Below are 13,372 nucleotides of genomic sequence, written 5' to 3'. Positions count from 1 at the left end.
TGTCTGACTTATTTCACTTAGCATAATACTCTCTGGGTCCATCATGTTGTCGTAAATGGTAAGATTTCATTCTTTTTTTATGGCACAGTAATATTGCATTGTATGTATGTACCACCTCTTTACTCCTTAATCATTTATCGATGGACATTTGGATGCTTTCCATATCTTGGTTATTGTAAGTAATGCTGCAATTAACATAGAGATACATATATCTTTTCAATTAGTGTTTTGGGTTTCCTCACATAAATACCCAGGAGTGGAATTGCTGGGTCATAAGATAGTTCTATTTTTAATTTTTTGAGGAACCTCCATATGGTTTTTAACAGTGGGTACTCCAATCTGCAATTCCACCAACAGTGCATGAGGGTTCCTTTTTCTCCATATCCTCAGCAAAACTTGTTTGTTGATTTTTTGATGATAGTCATTCTGATAGGTGTGAGGTGATATCTCATTGTGGTTTTAATTTGCATTTTCCTGATGATTTTGTATGTTGAACATCTATTCATGTCTATTTGCCATCTCTGTATGTCCTCTTTGGAGAAATGTCTAATCAGGTCCTCTGCCCATTTTTAAATTAGACTGCGTATTTTTTTGATGTTACGGTATGCGAGTTCTTTGTATATTTTGGATTTTAACCCCTTATCAGATGTATGGCTGGTGATACCTTCTCCCATTCAGTAGGTTGTCTTTTGTTTTGTTGATAGTTTCCTTTACTGTTCAAAAACTCTTTAGTTTGATGTAGTTCCATTTGTTTACATTTTTTTGTTTCCCTTTCCTGAGGAGACATATCCAAAACAGTATTACTAAGAGCGATGTCAAAGAGTTTGCTGCCTATGTTTTCGTCTAGGAGTTTTGTGGTTTCAGGTCTTACATTTAAGTCTTTAATCCATTTTGAGTTTATTCTTGTATATAGTGTAAGAAAGTGCTTTTTTCTTTTTTTGCATGTATGTGTCCAGTTTTTCCAACACTGTTTATTGAAGAGACTGTTTTTATCCCATTGTATATTCTTGCCTCCTTTGTCATAGATTAATTGCCCATATAGGCATGGGTTTATTTCTGGGCTCTGTATTCTGTTTCATTGATCTATATGTCTGTTTTTATGCCATTACCATGCTGTTTTGATTACTGTAGACTTGTAGTATAATTTGATATACTGCCAGCTTTGTTCTTCATTTTCAAGATTGTTTTGACTCTTCAGGGTCTTTTATGGTTCCATATAAATTTTAGAATTATTTGTTCTAGTTCGGTGAAAAATGCCATTGATATTTTGATAGGGATTGCATTGAATCTGTAGATTGTTTTGGGTAGTATGACTATTTTAACTATGTTAATTCTTCCTATCCATGAGCACGGTATATGCTTCCACTTATTTGTATTCTCTTCAATTTCTTTCATCAATGTCTTATAGTTTTCAGAGTATAGGCCTTTCACCTCCTTGATTAAATTTATTCCTAGGTATTTTATGTTTTTTGGAGCAATTATAAATGAGATTGCTTTCTTAATTTCTCTTTCTGATAGTTTTTTATTGGTGTACAAAAATGCAATGGATTTCTGATATTAAGTCTGTATCCTGCTCTAATTTCGGTGGTGACGAGTTTGTTTAGTGTGGTCCTATATTCTTCATCAAGGTGGTAGTTTTGTGTGATCTCCCATCGATAGTTTGCTGAATGGCTATAATGTACTAGTTCAATTTCTAATGTTTTCAAGACCTGTTGTTTTTGAGAGCTTGGGGTCTGAGTCCCACATGCTGCCTTACTTCAACTGTGTTGTCCCTCGAGTGCAAATTAGTTTTGATCAGAATCTATGTGACCAGGCTTGATCGTTTAGGTTAGTTTGTTGCATAGGTGAAATGACTTTTCTTGATATTGGGCTCTGAGTTTTGCTACCTTCATCCACAATTAGACCCTGCCTTTTGCTTAGAGAAAGATTCCGATGAATTCCATGGTTTATTACTGTATTTGACCATGAATTACTGCTTGTCAAATGTTGTATTACCCAGAAAATACACTTTGAGATGGTGATTGCAGGCAGGTGATTTATTAGGGAGTGTTCTTGGGGTTAACACCTGTGAAAAGGAAGGAAAAGAAAGCAGAGGCAGAAGTTCAGCTGCAATACAATCTTAGTAGAAACCCTAGCCGACCCTCCTGGGAGTTCTAAAGATGGAAGGAGCCTTACTCGCCATCCTGAGCTGAGGTGAGGTGGCTAAGCTTTTATAGTCCCATGTTCATCAATCACCGAATGAAGGCTGCCCATAAAAAGGGCTAAGGTTTTATCTAAAGGGGGCCAAGAGCTGAGGGGCTGTCTGCCAGCAGTGCTCCCAGCAGCTGGGACAATACGTCCTTTATTCCTGGAGGGGAATCTTAGCAGTGCATTACAACACCTATACTTCCCTTTGAAGTACATGCAGTTCTACAATTAGCTTTTTTCCCCCCTGCATGTTGAGAACAAACTTGCAGAAAATCAGAAGCCAGAGTGCCTAGGGCCACAAAAATTGTAATGTATCCCTGAAGCCTGCATATGCCTACTTCTAGACTTTCTGTTATAAAATATAGTTAATATCTTTATTACTTAAGTCACTATTAGTCAGAGTTCTATTACTTGTAATCAAAAGCATCCCTAACTATAAATGATGAACGTCTAAGTATTACCTTGTCTTGTACACCTGAAACTAATAAATTAAAAAAAAATAATAATAAAGTTCAATAAATTAAAAAAAAAGCATCCCTAACAAAATACAATCATATTAATACAGCCAAGCAATTCAAAGACAAAAATAATCAATCCAAAAAAATCAACTGTTGACTTTTGATGGGCTGAATAGGAAGGGCCTGTACTGTGGAGATGGTATTTGGGCTGAAACCTGAGCTACAATATGGGAACAGGCAAGTGAGGATGGGAAAAGAGCAGTCCTGGCAGAAGCAGGAACCATTGCAAAAGCCCAAGACAGAGGTAAGTTTGGCAGGTTCACCAACATGGTACTCAATGGTAGAATCAGTATCTCGATGGCATCTCTAGGGACTACAATGTTTGGGCATGAAAATAAGATATTCGAGGGCACTGGGTGGAGACTTTTTGTTAGCTTTCGATTAAGGTCCAAAGTGAGAATCTGGGAATCTGGGAATCTGGACAATGAAGGGTGCAGCATATACGCCAGGACAGAATTTGGCTTGTCGGTCTGTGACTTAAGATGTTTTAGATGCTCCAATGATAAGTTATTTTTCTTTAAAGGGATAAAGTTTATATTTTGTTTGTTTGGGATTTTGTGTGTTTGTTTTTGCTCACAAACATGTTAATATGGTCAAGAACATTTTAAGTGTGAAAGGTAATTATAATAACAAAAATTATCAAATAAAGGATTATGATATAGGAAGAAGAATATTTGTACAAGAGATTGTCTGCAATTGCCAGAGGGGGGGAAAAACAACAACAACTAGTAAATACGTGGAGAATAAGATATCTGTGCAGGAATGTGTATGCATTTATATAAATACATTTAAAGAGATAAAGGGCTTTATAGCATCATAAAACTGTATTAAATGACAGGAGCATAACAACAGAAGCCTATATCTTACTTTCATGAATAAACCTGGTAGAAGTGAAGCTGAGTTAGTGCCTCAGGTCAAAAAATTGCTGGAATATTTTCAGCAAAATTGCTGGAGAGTTACTGGAAAATGTCTTTTTTTAACCTTCATGAAGATAAAATAATGAGAAACTACTGAAAGAAAAAAAGTAATATTCTATGGACCAAGACTCTTAACAAAAGATGACTCAAGAGTAACAAAAATCTTTCAGACATTAATTTGTGACTGTACAGCACTAATGATGCCAATTTACAGATGGATTTGTTAAACTGCTGCCAGTAATCACTGAAGAATTACAGAAAATGGGAAAGATTTTAGTGTCAGCTAGGGTTCATGGCAGGAGACAGAAACATTTTAAGTAGGCAGAGATTTAATACAATAAATTGGGTGCTTGTGAAATCATTGGAAGGCCTGGAGAGATGATCTCTAGTCTGGGCTTTCTGGAATGACTGCCAGACACTAGAGAGCTGAATCGCCAGAAGCAGGGAAGCTTCTGCCTCTGACACTATCCTACAACCATCGAGCTTCCAGAACACGATTGTAACTGAGATTTGGGAATCACAGAGCTGGAGCTATGCACTCACTACTGCTGCTGTCACTACTCCATCATGCTGGCGACTGGGCCCTGGAACCTGGAGTCCACTGCAGCCTGTGCTTTAACTCCTTTCACCCAGGATTCTGCAGAATGACGTGAATCATTGCTTCAGAAGAAAATCCCACCTCTCCATGAGACCTTGCTTGCCAACCAAGAAATGTTCGAAGACGACAACCCTCACTTTTGACTTACAAATTGCTCACAGTTGCATCTATGTGGCAGGACCTTATTGGAATTCCAAGCACTAGCTCTGAAAGCATCTGGGAATTAATTACACATTTAACTCTTATGTCTCTTTAATGCAGGAAGGCATGATACAAGGGATCAAATGGAAGTTCAGGGAGCCAAACTTTATAGTCCCTAGAACGTGGATACCATTCCACATACCTGTAGACAGACAAACATTCTTATTTCTTCAGAGGGAAGAAAGAGATCATAAGAGACACCTGCTGGCTTTGACATTGACTTTAGTATTGGTTAGAAAAGATATTCTGTGTGCCATTAAGAAAGGATGCAGTGATCACTGGGAATAGGGGCTTCATTAAAAACATATCAAACTGGATAGCTTATGAAAGGTGGTAAGTAATAGAACGGTAAGGCTATAATGTATCTAGATTTTAACAAGGCTTTTGCTCCAAACTTTTATATCATGGGGCAAACAAGGTAGTAGTACAGTTGAATGGATTTATACTGAGCAGGCAGATTTAAAAATGCTGATTAGTAGCTACATGTCCAATTATAATACATGCTGTAGAAGCTTATGCTTTATCTTGCCCTGCATTACACAAGGACTCCAGAAAGGACACTGATTGTAAAACTAGCAGTAGGTATTTTTTATTGAGTGCTCACTCTAGATGTGGCCCTATAGATATATTACTAACTTGTTTAGTCCTTGTAAAAGTCTTTTCAGGTTGTTATTATTTCCATGATAACCATGAGGAAACTGATGCCAGAAAGAGAAGGTGGCTTGCTCTTAGCTCCATACTTAGTAAGCGGCAAAGCTGAGAATCATATCTAATAGTGCTTCACGGAGGTACCAGAGGGAGGGAAGTGCCATAACATGTCTAAGAGAAACGGACCAGTGGTGTACCTGCCAAGAAAGCCGGGGGATGGCATTTTCTCAGTTATTCCAAATGAAGTTGAGGGCTTGCCCACTGTCTTGCAGGACCTGGTCAGTATTTCAGGGACTCAGACTCACATTGACACGCTTCACTAAAAACTCACATGCAAAACCAGATGCCAGTTTATTAAATTATGAGAAATGTTACAGTCAAGCCGACTACCTATGGGCAGTACTCTTCGTGCACCATTTGTAGGAGAGCCTGCTGAGCAGAATGCGGACCCCAGAGCATAGAATCAGCTGGAGGAGACACTGATCAGAATGCTAACTGGCTGCAGTCTCTGACAGTCTCCGTAAGGCTGGCTGACAGCATCCCTGGACCGACCGACCTGCGAGGGCGCTTTCTCATTTGGTCAGGCAGAGCGTGAATGTGCCTCTGACTCCTTTATATACGACTCATTGCTAGTCTTTCTTTAGATATTTTTGTGATTTCAACTAAGTTGTTTCGGATTAAAATGTAGTCTTTCCTTTTTAGGTGACTGTTCAGAAAAATTTCCTGCTGATAACAATTTATTACCTTTAAAAAGCGAGTTTAATTTCTGTATTTCCACATCTACTGTTGTCCTTGTACACTACCTATAAGATGCAGGTCTATGGGACTCTTTCCATTACCTCTGCTGCCATTGGTCGGTTCACAAGAACAAACAAGAACAGAAGCACCAGTGCTGACGTACAGAGTTTGATAGCAGCACACATATTTTTAAAAAGACAGCTTTTGCATTTTAACACAGGCTCACTGTGTGTGATGTAGTTATCAAAGAAGCCAGGCTAGATTTACTTGTATTAACTGTCAACATAATGAATGGGCAAGTGAATGAATGAATGAAGGGGTTGACGGCACTACCTTAATCTTCACTGACACTTCACGCCTAGAGTAGCAATGTTTATTTAGTGCAGAGTCCACATTTTCAGAGGATATTTGACAGACTGGGATATATTTAGGGAAAACTGACCAGATGGTGATGGGCCTTGAAAACACATTCTGACAAATGGTGGTAGGACTCTGGTGATAGCTTAAAAAAGAAAAGACTTAGAGGAAAGACAAGAAAAGCTAAGAGTTACTGAGTGCTTATAGAGTAGGCCAGGCATCGTGCTCCCTCTTTTAAAGGGTTTTGATCATTGCAGGTCTATCATAATGAAAAGGGAATACTTTATTTTGAGCTGCCCTGGAAGACAGGGCTGACAGTAACCAACAGAAACCACAGGGAGACACCTGTGCTGATTAGATGATGACATTTCCAACTCTCAGAGATGGCCAGAAATAGGAAAGCTGCCCTTCATGTCACAGGGTCCCTCTTCTTGGCGATGCCCAAGCAGAGACTGGTTTTGCTTTTGATGGCGATACTTTGGGGAGGAATAAGCATTATATGGAGGCATGGATCAGATGAACTCTGAGACCTTGCCCAACCTTCTCCTATGAATGCATCACTGTCTTACAATACAGTAATCCCTTTTGTTTGTCTTTTGGTTTAGTGGCATGAGCCATAAAAGATTAATGTCACTTCCAATTTGATAGATCAATTGTAGGGGACACCAGAGGCTGTTGTCATTCCTGGCAACTCAGACAATCCAGCGCAACCCAGAGTTGCAGGGACAGGGAAAACCTTTTTGTGAGTGGGCCATTAGGTATAATTGTAAGAAGTGACTCACTCCCCCATTTGATCCCAGATCCATGTATTCTGCGTATGGGAGAAACAGTACCATATATTGATTGCTTTTTCAATCTATGGTACGTTATCATTCTCAAATAGTTTGAAAGCTTCAAATGGTAATAGCATTCATTTGTTTTTGTATTTAAATGCAGGTCTTTATGCTTCTGCAGTTCCCTCTGATTGCATTTCCTATTTTGATCTTTTTTATTGTTGATGAGTGAAACTTGAGTATCAACCAATCTGTGCTTTCTTTCATGGCAATTAACATCACACCTTAAAAACTGGTTCCTGTGAATGAGGAAAAAGAATATTCAGTTGAAATAATGAAAGATGCAGTTTTATAGCTAGAGAAAACCTAAATATCATATATTAATAGATGAGGAATTCAAGCCCAGGGAGATGAAATGACTTGCCACCATCACATGGCTTGTGGGAAAACTGAGCACGTTTCCTTCTTTTGTCCCCCACTCACTGATGCAATTATATACTGTAGTCTTGTCAAGGTACTCTTTTTCTTTTTTCTTTCCTTTATTTTTATTTCCTAGCAAGTAGAATATTTTTATACTGGTCAATTTTATATCTTTCTTTACAGCCCGATTTTGACATGTGACCTGAGGAGAAGGTATCTGAGTAAAGTTACAAAACGGTATTCTTGTTAGAGCATATCCTTAGTTCTGTAGGCAGGAATTCTAAGGACAACTTTGTTCGTAATCCTGGATTTCTCTTGGATCTCTGCAGTGCTGCGTACGATGCTGTCCTTGATAGAAATGTGGCCATTAAGAAGCTTAGCAGACCATTTCAGAACCAAACACATGCCAAGAGAGCTTACCGGGAACTGGTCCTCATGAAGTGTGTAAACCATAAAAATGTGAGTTGTTATTTTTAAACTTCTGGCAGTGGGAGGTTGTGAGATTGTGGAAGGAAAATCAGGATGACAACTTGAGTAGGAACGTCTTTCTTTACTTTGCAATTTCTGTCTCTTAAGTTTGTTTATCCTGTCCATATGCTACACTTGATTGCATTGTTCTCATGGTAGCTTTCTGCTTAAAAAATCTTCTACAAACCATATGGTGTGGAGGGGATGGGTGTCATAGGTATTCCCTGTTAGGAAATTTACCATCTTTGGTTATTTTGCTCTAAATTCACCAGAGAGCGCCATGCTCTTCCAAAATAAAAACAGCACCAATAACCAAAAACCTCCGACAGAACAATATACTATATTTCTTTTTAATTCAAATTTAATTATTCACAGGTGAAGGTTTTTATCTCCTTTCTCTTTTAACTATAGTCTGGCAATGGCCTCAAGTTGTTCAGTGTACACATTGTGCTTTGGCGTCTTGTTTTTCGTATGGTTGGGAAATTGTGCAGGGACATCTGCAAAGCACTTCAGAAGAGAATCAGCAAGAACATTTCTCATTGGAACTCCGTAGGGTACAACATTACAGAACTTTCCTCATTTCAGAATATAAGCTTCTTCAACCATAGGCCAGGGCCTCTAGAATTCTTTCTATGCGCCCATTCTTCTTAGTAAGGGTAAATGGAAGATAATTCATTATTTCAATGACTATTATTCATTAATAAATTATAATAAACATAGTACATATAATTTATTGCATACGAATATATAATAAAAGTAGTTATACATTATTATAATAAAACTATAAAAACAATAGCTATAATTCCCTGTGAAGTTTTCCCGAAGTATGAAAATCACAAAAAAGATATGAAATTATCAGTGTAGTTTATAAACAAGTGAATTTTTCTATCAATGGCACTAAGAAGCAGCAAATGTATGACTGTTTAATTGAAAGATAGTTGACATGCAAATATGTGGATTCAGGTTCAATGACAGTGTTTCTCTTTGTCTCTATTATCTACTCTAAAGACGTTTTAGTTCAGCCATTTGACAATTTTTTTTTAATGAATAAAATATGCCAGGTATGGGTCTAGGTGATGTAGATGCTAAGAATATAGCAGTGAAGATAAGAGGCACGAGGAGCTCATGTTCTACTGGCAAGAGAAAGACACTCTACAAAACTGATGGGTAAATGTATGGAACATCGGATAAGTGCTATTAGGGAAAACAAAACAAGGAACATAAATTCTGGTCCATGTCGGTGGAGTAGGCTTGCTCGTTTAAATAGGTTGAGTAGGAAAGGCCTCACTGAGAAAGGAAATTTTATGAAATATGTACCCTTCTTTAATTTGGCCATGCAAAGAACCTGATACTACTACTAAGGAGTATAAAAATGATGGAAAGGATAATTCCTAGGAAAAGTCATTCTACTAAAGCAATTTGTTCTTTCATTATGTTAAATAAAGGCAGGAGCGAGATTAACCACATGACCAATGCAGTCTATTTTTATGATCGCAAATAGGGTGAGAAATACCAAGGGCAATGAGGAATGGATGGATATGGGCAATGAAGCAACTGTGTGGAAAATTTTGGTAGTTTGTGTTGTCATATATTTATATTCCCTTAATCCTCCTTCCAGCTCTTATGATGCAATAAATACATTGTGAAGAAATCCCCACTTACTTGGGAATTTGAGGGAATCATACTCCTTGTTCTTGATGGGGCAGTTCACATTGGATATGAAATAGGGAGGTTCACATTTATGATACCTAAGAAAGGAGTTCCAAATTGAAATGATAATTTTTTAATAGCATCCTATCTGCTGTTCCCTTGTGTTTGTGTTTGTATGCATGTATGTACTTAAGTTTATTGAACTATATTTCTGGAACTTGTTAACAGAGAAATCTGCTTACAACCAAATGTAAACTTCACTCCAGTACTTATAATATCAACTAAAAGCAGTCAGAATGCAGAACTCTGTTAATGTTGTGGAAAGTGACACAGCAAAGTAATCCCAAATAAGTCTTGAATAATAGAGAAGAAAATCCATTTAGAAAATGAATACTTATTTCTAGGAACTGATAGCTTGTGTGATTGTGAGTTCGTGACAAACATTCATTCACATCTGTGCATTTTAAGATCTTGGAATAAAGGAACTCAATCAAATTCCTGCTTGGAAACTGTTCCACTAAAATGGAAATACCTGTGATGATCTGCTTTCAAAGACAAGATTTTTAATTGCTTATTAGTAGGAATTAGAATTTATAAGGAAGCAAAGAAAGAACAGAGGAGAAATCTCAAAGGGAAATCAAAGAAGATGAAGGTGATTTAAAAAGAAACGTATAGGAAAAGAGAAAATAAGAATGCATAGTGGGGAATTTGTCTTTTAAAATACTACATCTTGATTTATTTAAAATTGCAATGCTATTTTTCTAGATTAATTTAGATTACCTAGACTATTTATTCACCAGGTGATCTGAGTTAGCATTTTCCCATCTTTAAGGGTTATAATGTGTGTTGTATGTGTGCGTGTCCTATGCACAGTCTCTGATGTTTTTGTCTGAACAAATATCAAGAAGACTGATACTTTGCAAGACTGATAAAATACTAGAAAAACAGACCCACTATATATGTTTCAATGAGAGATGTACCACATAGGCATTTTTCAACATACTCTATAATTAATCACAAGTTTTAAAGAATGTTTGAAATAATTTATTTCTATATGTATATTCCATACTGCAAGTTTGCTAGAAGAGATGATCTTAGGTTTTTCTGATATGTTATAACCATTGCCATATATATATATATAATTTCATAAAGAAATATGAAATTACATACATATGAAAATATTGGATGGTATTATGATTTTTTCTTAATAATTTCTCAAGAAATGAAAACTACTCAAGGCCTAAAAGCATTCCTGACAATTGACTACATTTCTCAGATGTTTAAAATAATTTTGTTTTATTTTTATTTCTTCATCTGTTTCGATACCACTTATGAAGTTCACTGAAATTTGTTAATTTGTAATTTTAAAGATGTATGAGTATTAAACTTGTACTTATCTAATTTTTATAAAATAGTTACATCTATCCTGTGAGTAGAAGATTGTTATCTATATTTTTTATTTTTATTTCCCACTGACACATAAGTACAGAATATTAAGCTGCAAGAACATTTTGAGTTATTTATGTATGCAATTTATTTGGAAATGTGACAAAAGGATATTTGAAATTTACTTATGCTATAAGGTAAACTTCTTTACTATCTAATATATAAAATAAAACAGGAAAGAAAAAGTTTAAGAAGTAGAATTTTAATACCTTTTTTACGTTTTTCACTAAATTCATCATTGATATCGTCCAAGATATACCTTTCCTCACACATACCATTGGAACATTAGCTTAAGTAATATTTGAGTATGAAATAGAAACAAACAAAACAGAACAACGCAGAAACATATCTTGAATTAGAGCTTCACCTTGATTTAGAGCACCAACTTGATTTAGAATACCACCTTGTTTATTCGGAGGAAAAACATGGTCTTACTAAGTCTTGTTGGGTGTTTCATTGCTGCCTCACTTTTCTTACATGGCTTTCCTCCTTATTTTTAGGTTTTTTTTCCTCCTTTTTTTTGTTTAATTACATTAAGCCCTATATTCTATCAAAGAGTACCATACTCTAAAGCAATATCACAATTATATATCTCCTCTTACTCTTTTACCTAAGAATTTGAGCGTTTTAATTGCATTTTACCCTAAAGACATACTGTATGTCCCTTTTGAGTACATTTTTCTATATTCTGTGAGACAGTTCTAGACATTTTTTCCAACTTTTCTATTTCCATCATAGCACAAGTGTGTGACTTTGAGTTGGAAAAAAAAATGCTAGTTTAAAGATGCTTTTTAAGTAATTCATTCTCTTTCTTTTTCTTTCTCTCCTTTCTCTGTCCCTTCCACTATCTGTTTTCCAGATTATTAGTTTATTAAATGTCTTCACACCCCAGAAAACGCTGGAGGAATTCCAAGATGTGTAAGTAACAAAACTTATGAAGGAAGAGAGAGAATAGCTCTCAAATAACTCAAAGGAAATTGACAAAAATCAAATAGATGTAATCCCTTGTGGAGATCAAAGGGAGCTGGCAGGAAATGAAAAGGATCCTGCAACAGGACAGAAGGTCCTGTGCCTGGTTTTACTTCCTGGAAAGACACTTCTACTTCTTTCTGGTTTTCTGGCTCTTTGTACTTTGTTGTTCCATGTTCTTGATTCAACCAGGGGAGGCTTATTATTTATTATGCATTTATTATTATTAATTGATTCTGTGATCTTTCTAGAATGAGTCAAGTTGCTTTGAGAAATATAAGAGAGACATGATGAAAATGATCTTTAATCTTTATTTTTACTTTTGTGGTGACTTTGATTTTGTGTAAAAAAGAATCTATCTAGAAGTATAGTAAGAATCAGGACAGGAGAAGAAGCAAATCCTGGCACAGATACATTGCATATTTCACACAGATGCATTTCTTGTTTCACACAGATATACTACTGCCTTTAATGGAAGAGGCTATTCTGAAAAATTTTTCTTTTCTTTTCCGTAATCATAGTACTCGGGAAAAAAGTTCAGGAAATTCAGGGAAAAGTCAGAACAAGACGAAAGTAGAAAAATATATGGGCAAGAGGCACACATTAATCAATGCTCCTTCTGTTAATAACCTTAAAGGAGAGTTACCATAGCTAATGTGCAAAACTTGGAAGTGTTTCACATTCCTAATTCAGTCAAATGTAGAGCAGAGAAGCTCAGAAGACTACAGATGTCGGAGAGGATTCTGACTTGTTTGAAGGACTTCCCAGGTCTTGTAATCTGGAACTAAATTGTGGATTTACTTTCCAGTTACTTAGTAATGGAACTGATGGATGCCAACTTGTGTCAGGTGATTCAGATGGAATTAGATCATGAGCGAATGTCTTACCTTCTATACCAAATGTTGTGTGGCATCAAGCACCTTCACTCTGCTGGAATTATTCACAGGGTAAGAACACCTACTCCACAATTATAATTAAGCTGCTTTTGGAGAAGTTAAAGTAACTGTGGATGGTTTTCTTTATGTAGTGGGCTTGGTTAAATATACTGTTCTTCCTAATTCCTTTCATGTTAGAATTAGTACATAGTTCACTCATATATAGAAGGAAACTTTAGCTATACTGTAGTTGATTTTGTTTAACATTTTGTTTTAGTACATTGAGAGTCAGCTTCTGAGAAGCCTCATGTTTTCTAACCCCTTGATTGGCAGAGGTCATATGTGCAATTGAAATAAGACAGTTCATTTAAACAGTTTGTTTCTGACAGCATAAAGACAGCGGCCCTGATCTGCTTTTCTGTCAGGCCTAGAAATGAAATATAAGATGAAAGGTTTATGTTCCCATAAAGAGAAAGCTAACAGATGACGATAAATGATATGTGTTTTTTCTAAAACCTTTTCCCAAGATGAGCCTAAATTATAAAAATGATAGTATAGTTCTCTTCTGGGTTTAAAAAAACCAGGATATTTTTTTATAAAATCTGAA

General features: G+C 36.2%; 1 protein-coding gene across 13 annotated transcripts in view; it reads left to right on the top strand.

Moving 5' to 3' along the window:
- The window catches only part of MAPK10 (mitogen-activated protein kinase 10), a 296,217-nt gene that overhangs the window by 201,550 nt on the left and 81,295 nt on the right, over positions 1–13,372 (top strand). For all 13 annotated transcript variants that reach the window (XM_081040519.1, XM_081040513.1, XM_081040510.1 and 10 more), the window contains 3 exons: positions 7,687–7,816; positions 11,781–11,839; positions 12,699–12,837. In XM_081040519.1, the coding sequence (XP_080896645.1) occupies positions 7,687–7,816; positions 11,781–11,839; positions 12,699–12,837 (328 nt within the window). The remainder of the gene's footprint in view (positions 1–7,686; positions 7,817–11,780; positions 11,840–12,698; positions 12,838–13,372) is intronic.

Source organism: Rhinolophus hipposideros (genome assembly GCF_964194185.1).
Source record: "Rhinolophus hipposideros genome assembly, chromosome: 1".
Lineage (NCBI taxonomy): Eukaryota > Metazoa > Chordata > Mammalia > Chiroptera > Rhinolophidae > Rhinolophus > Rhinolophus hipposideros.
Note: the sequence above shows the minus strand (reverse complement) of the source record. Positions and strands in the feature narration are given on the sequence as shown.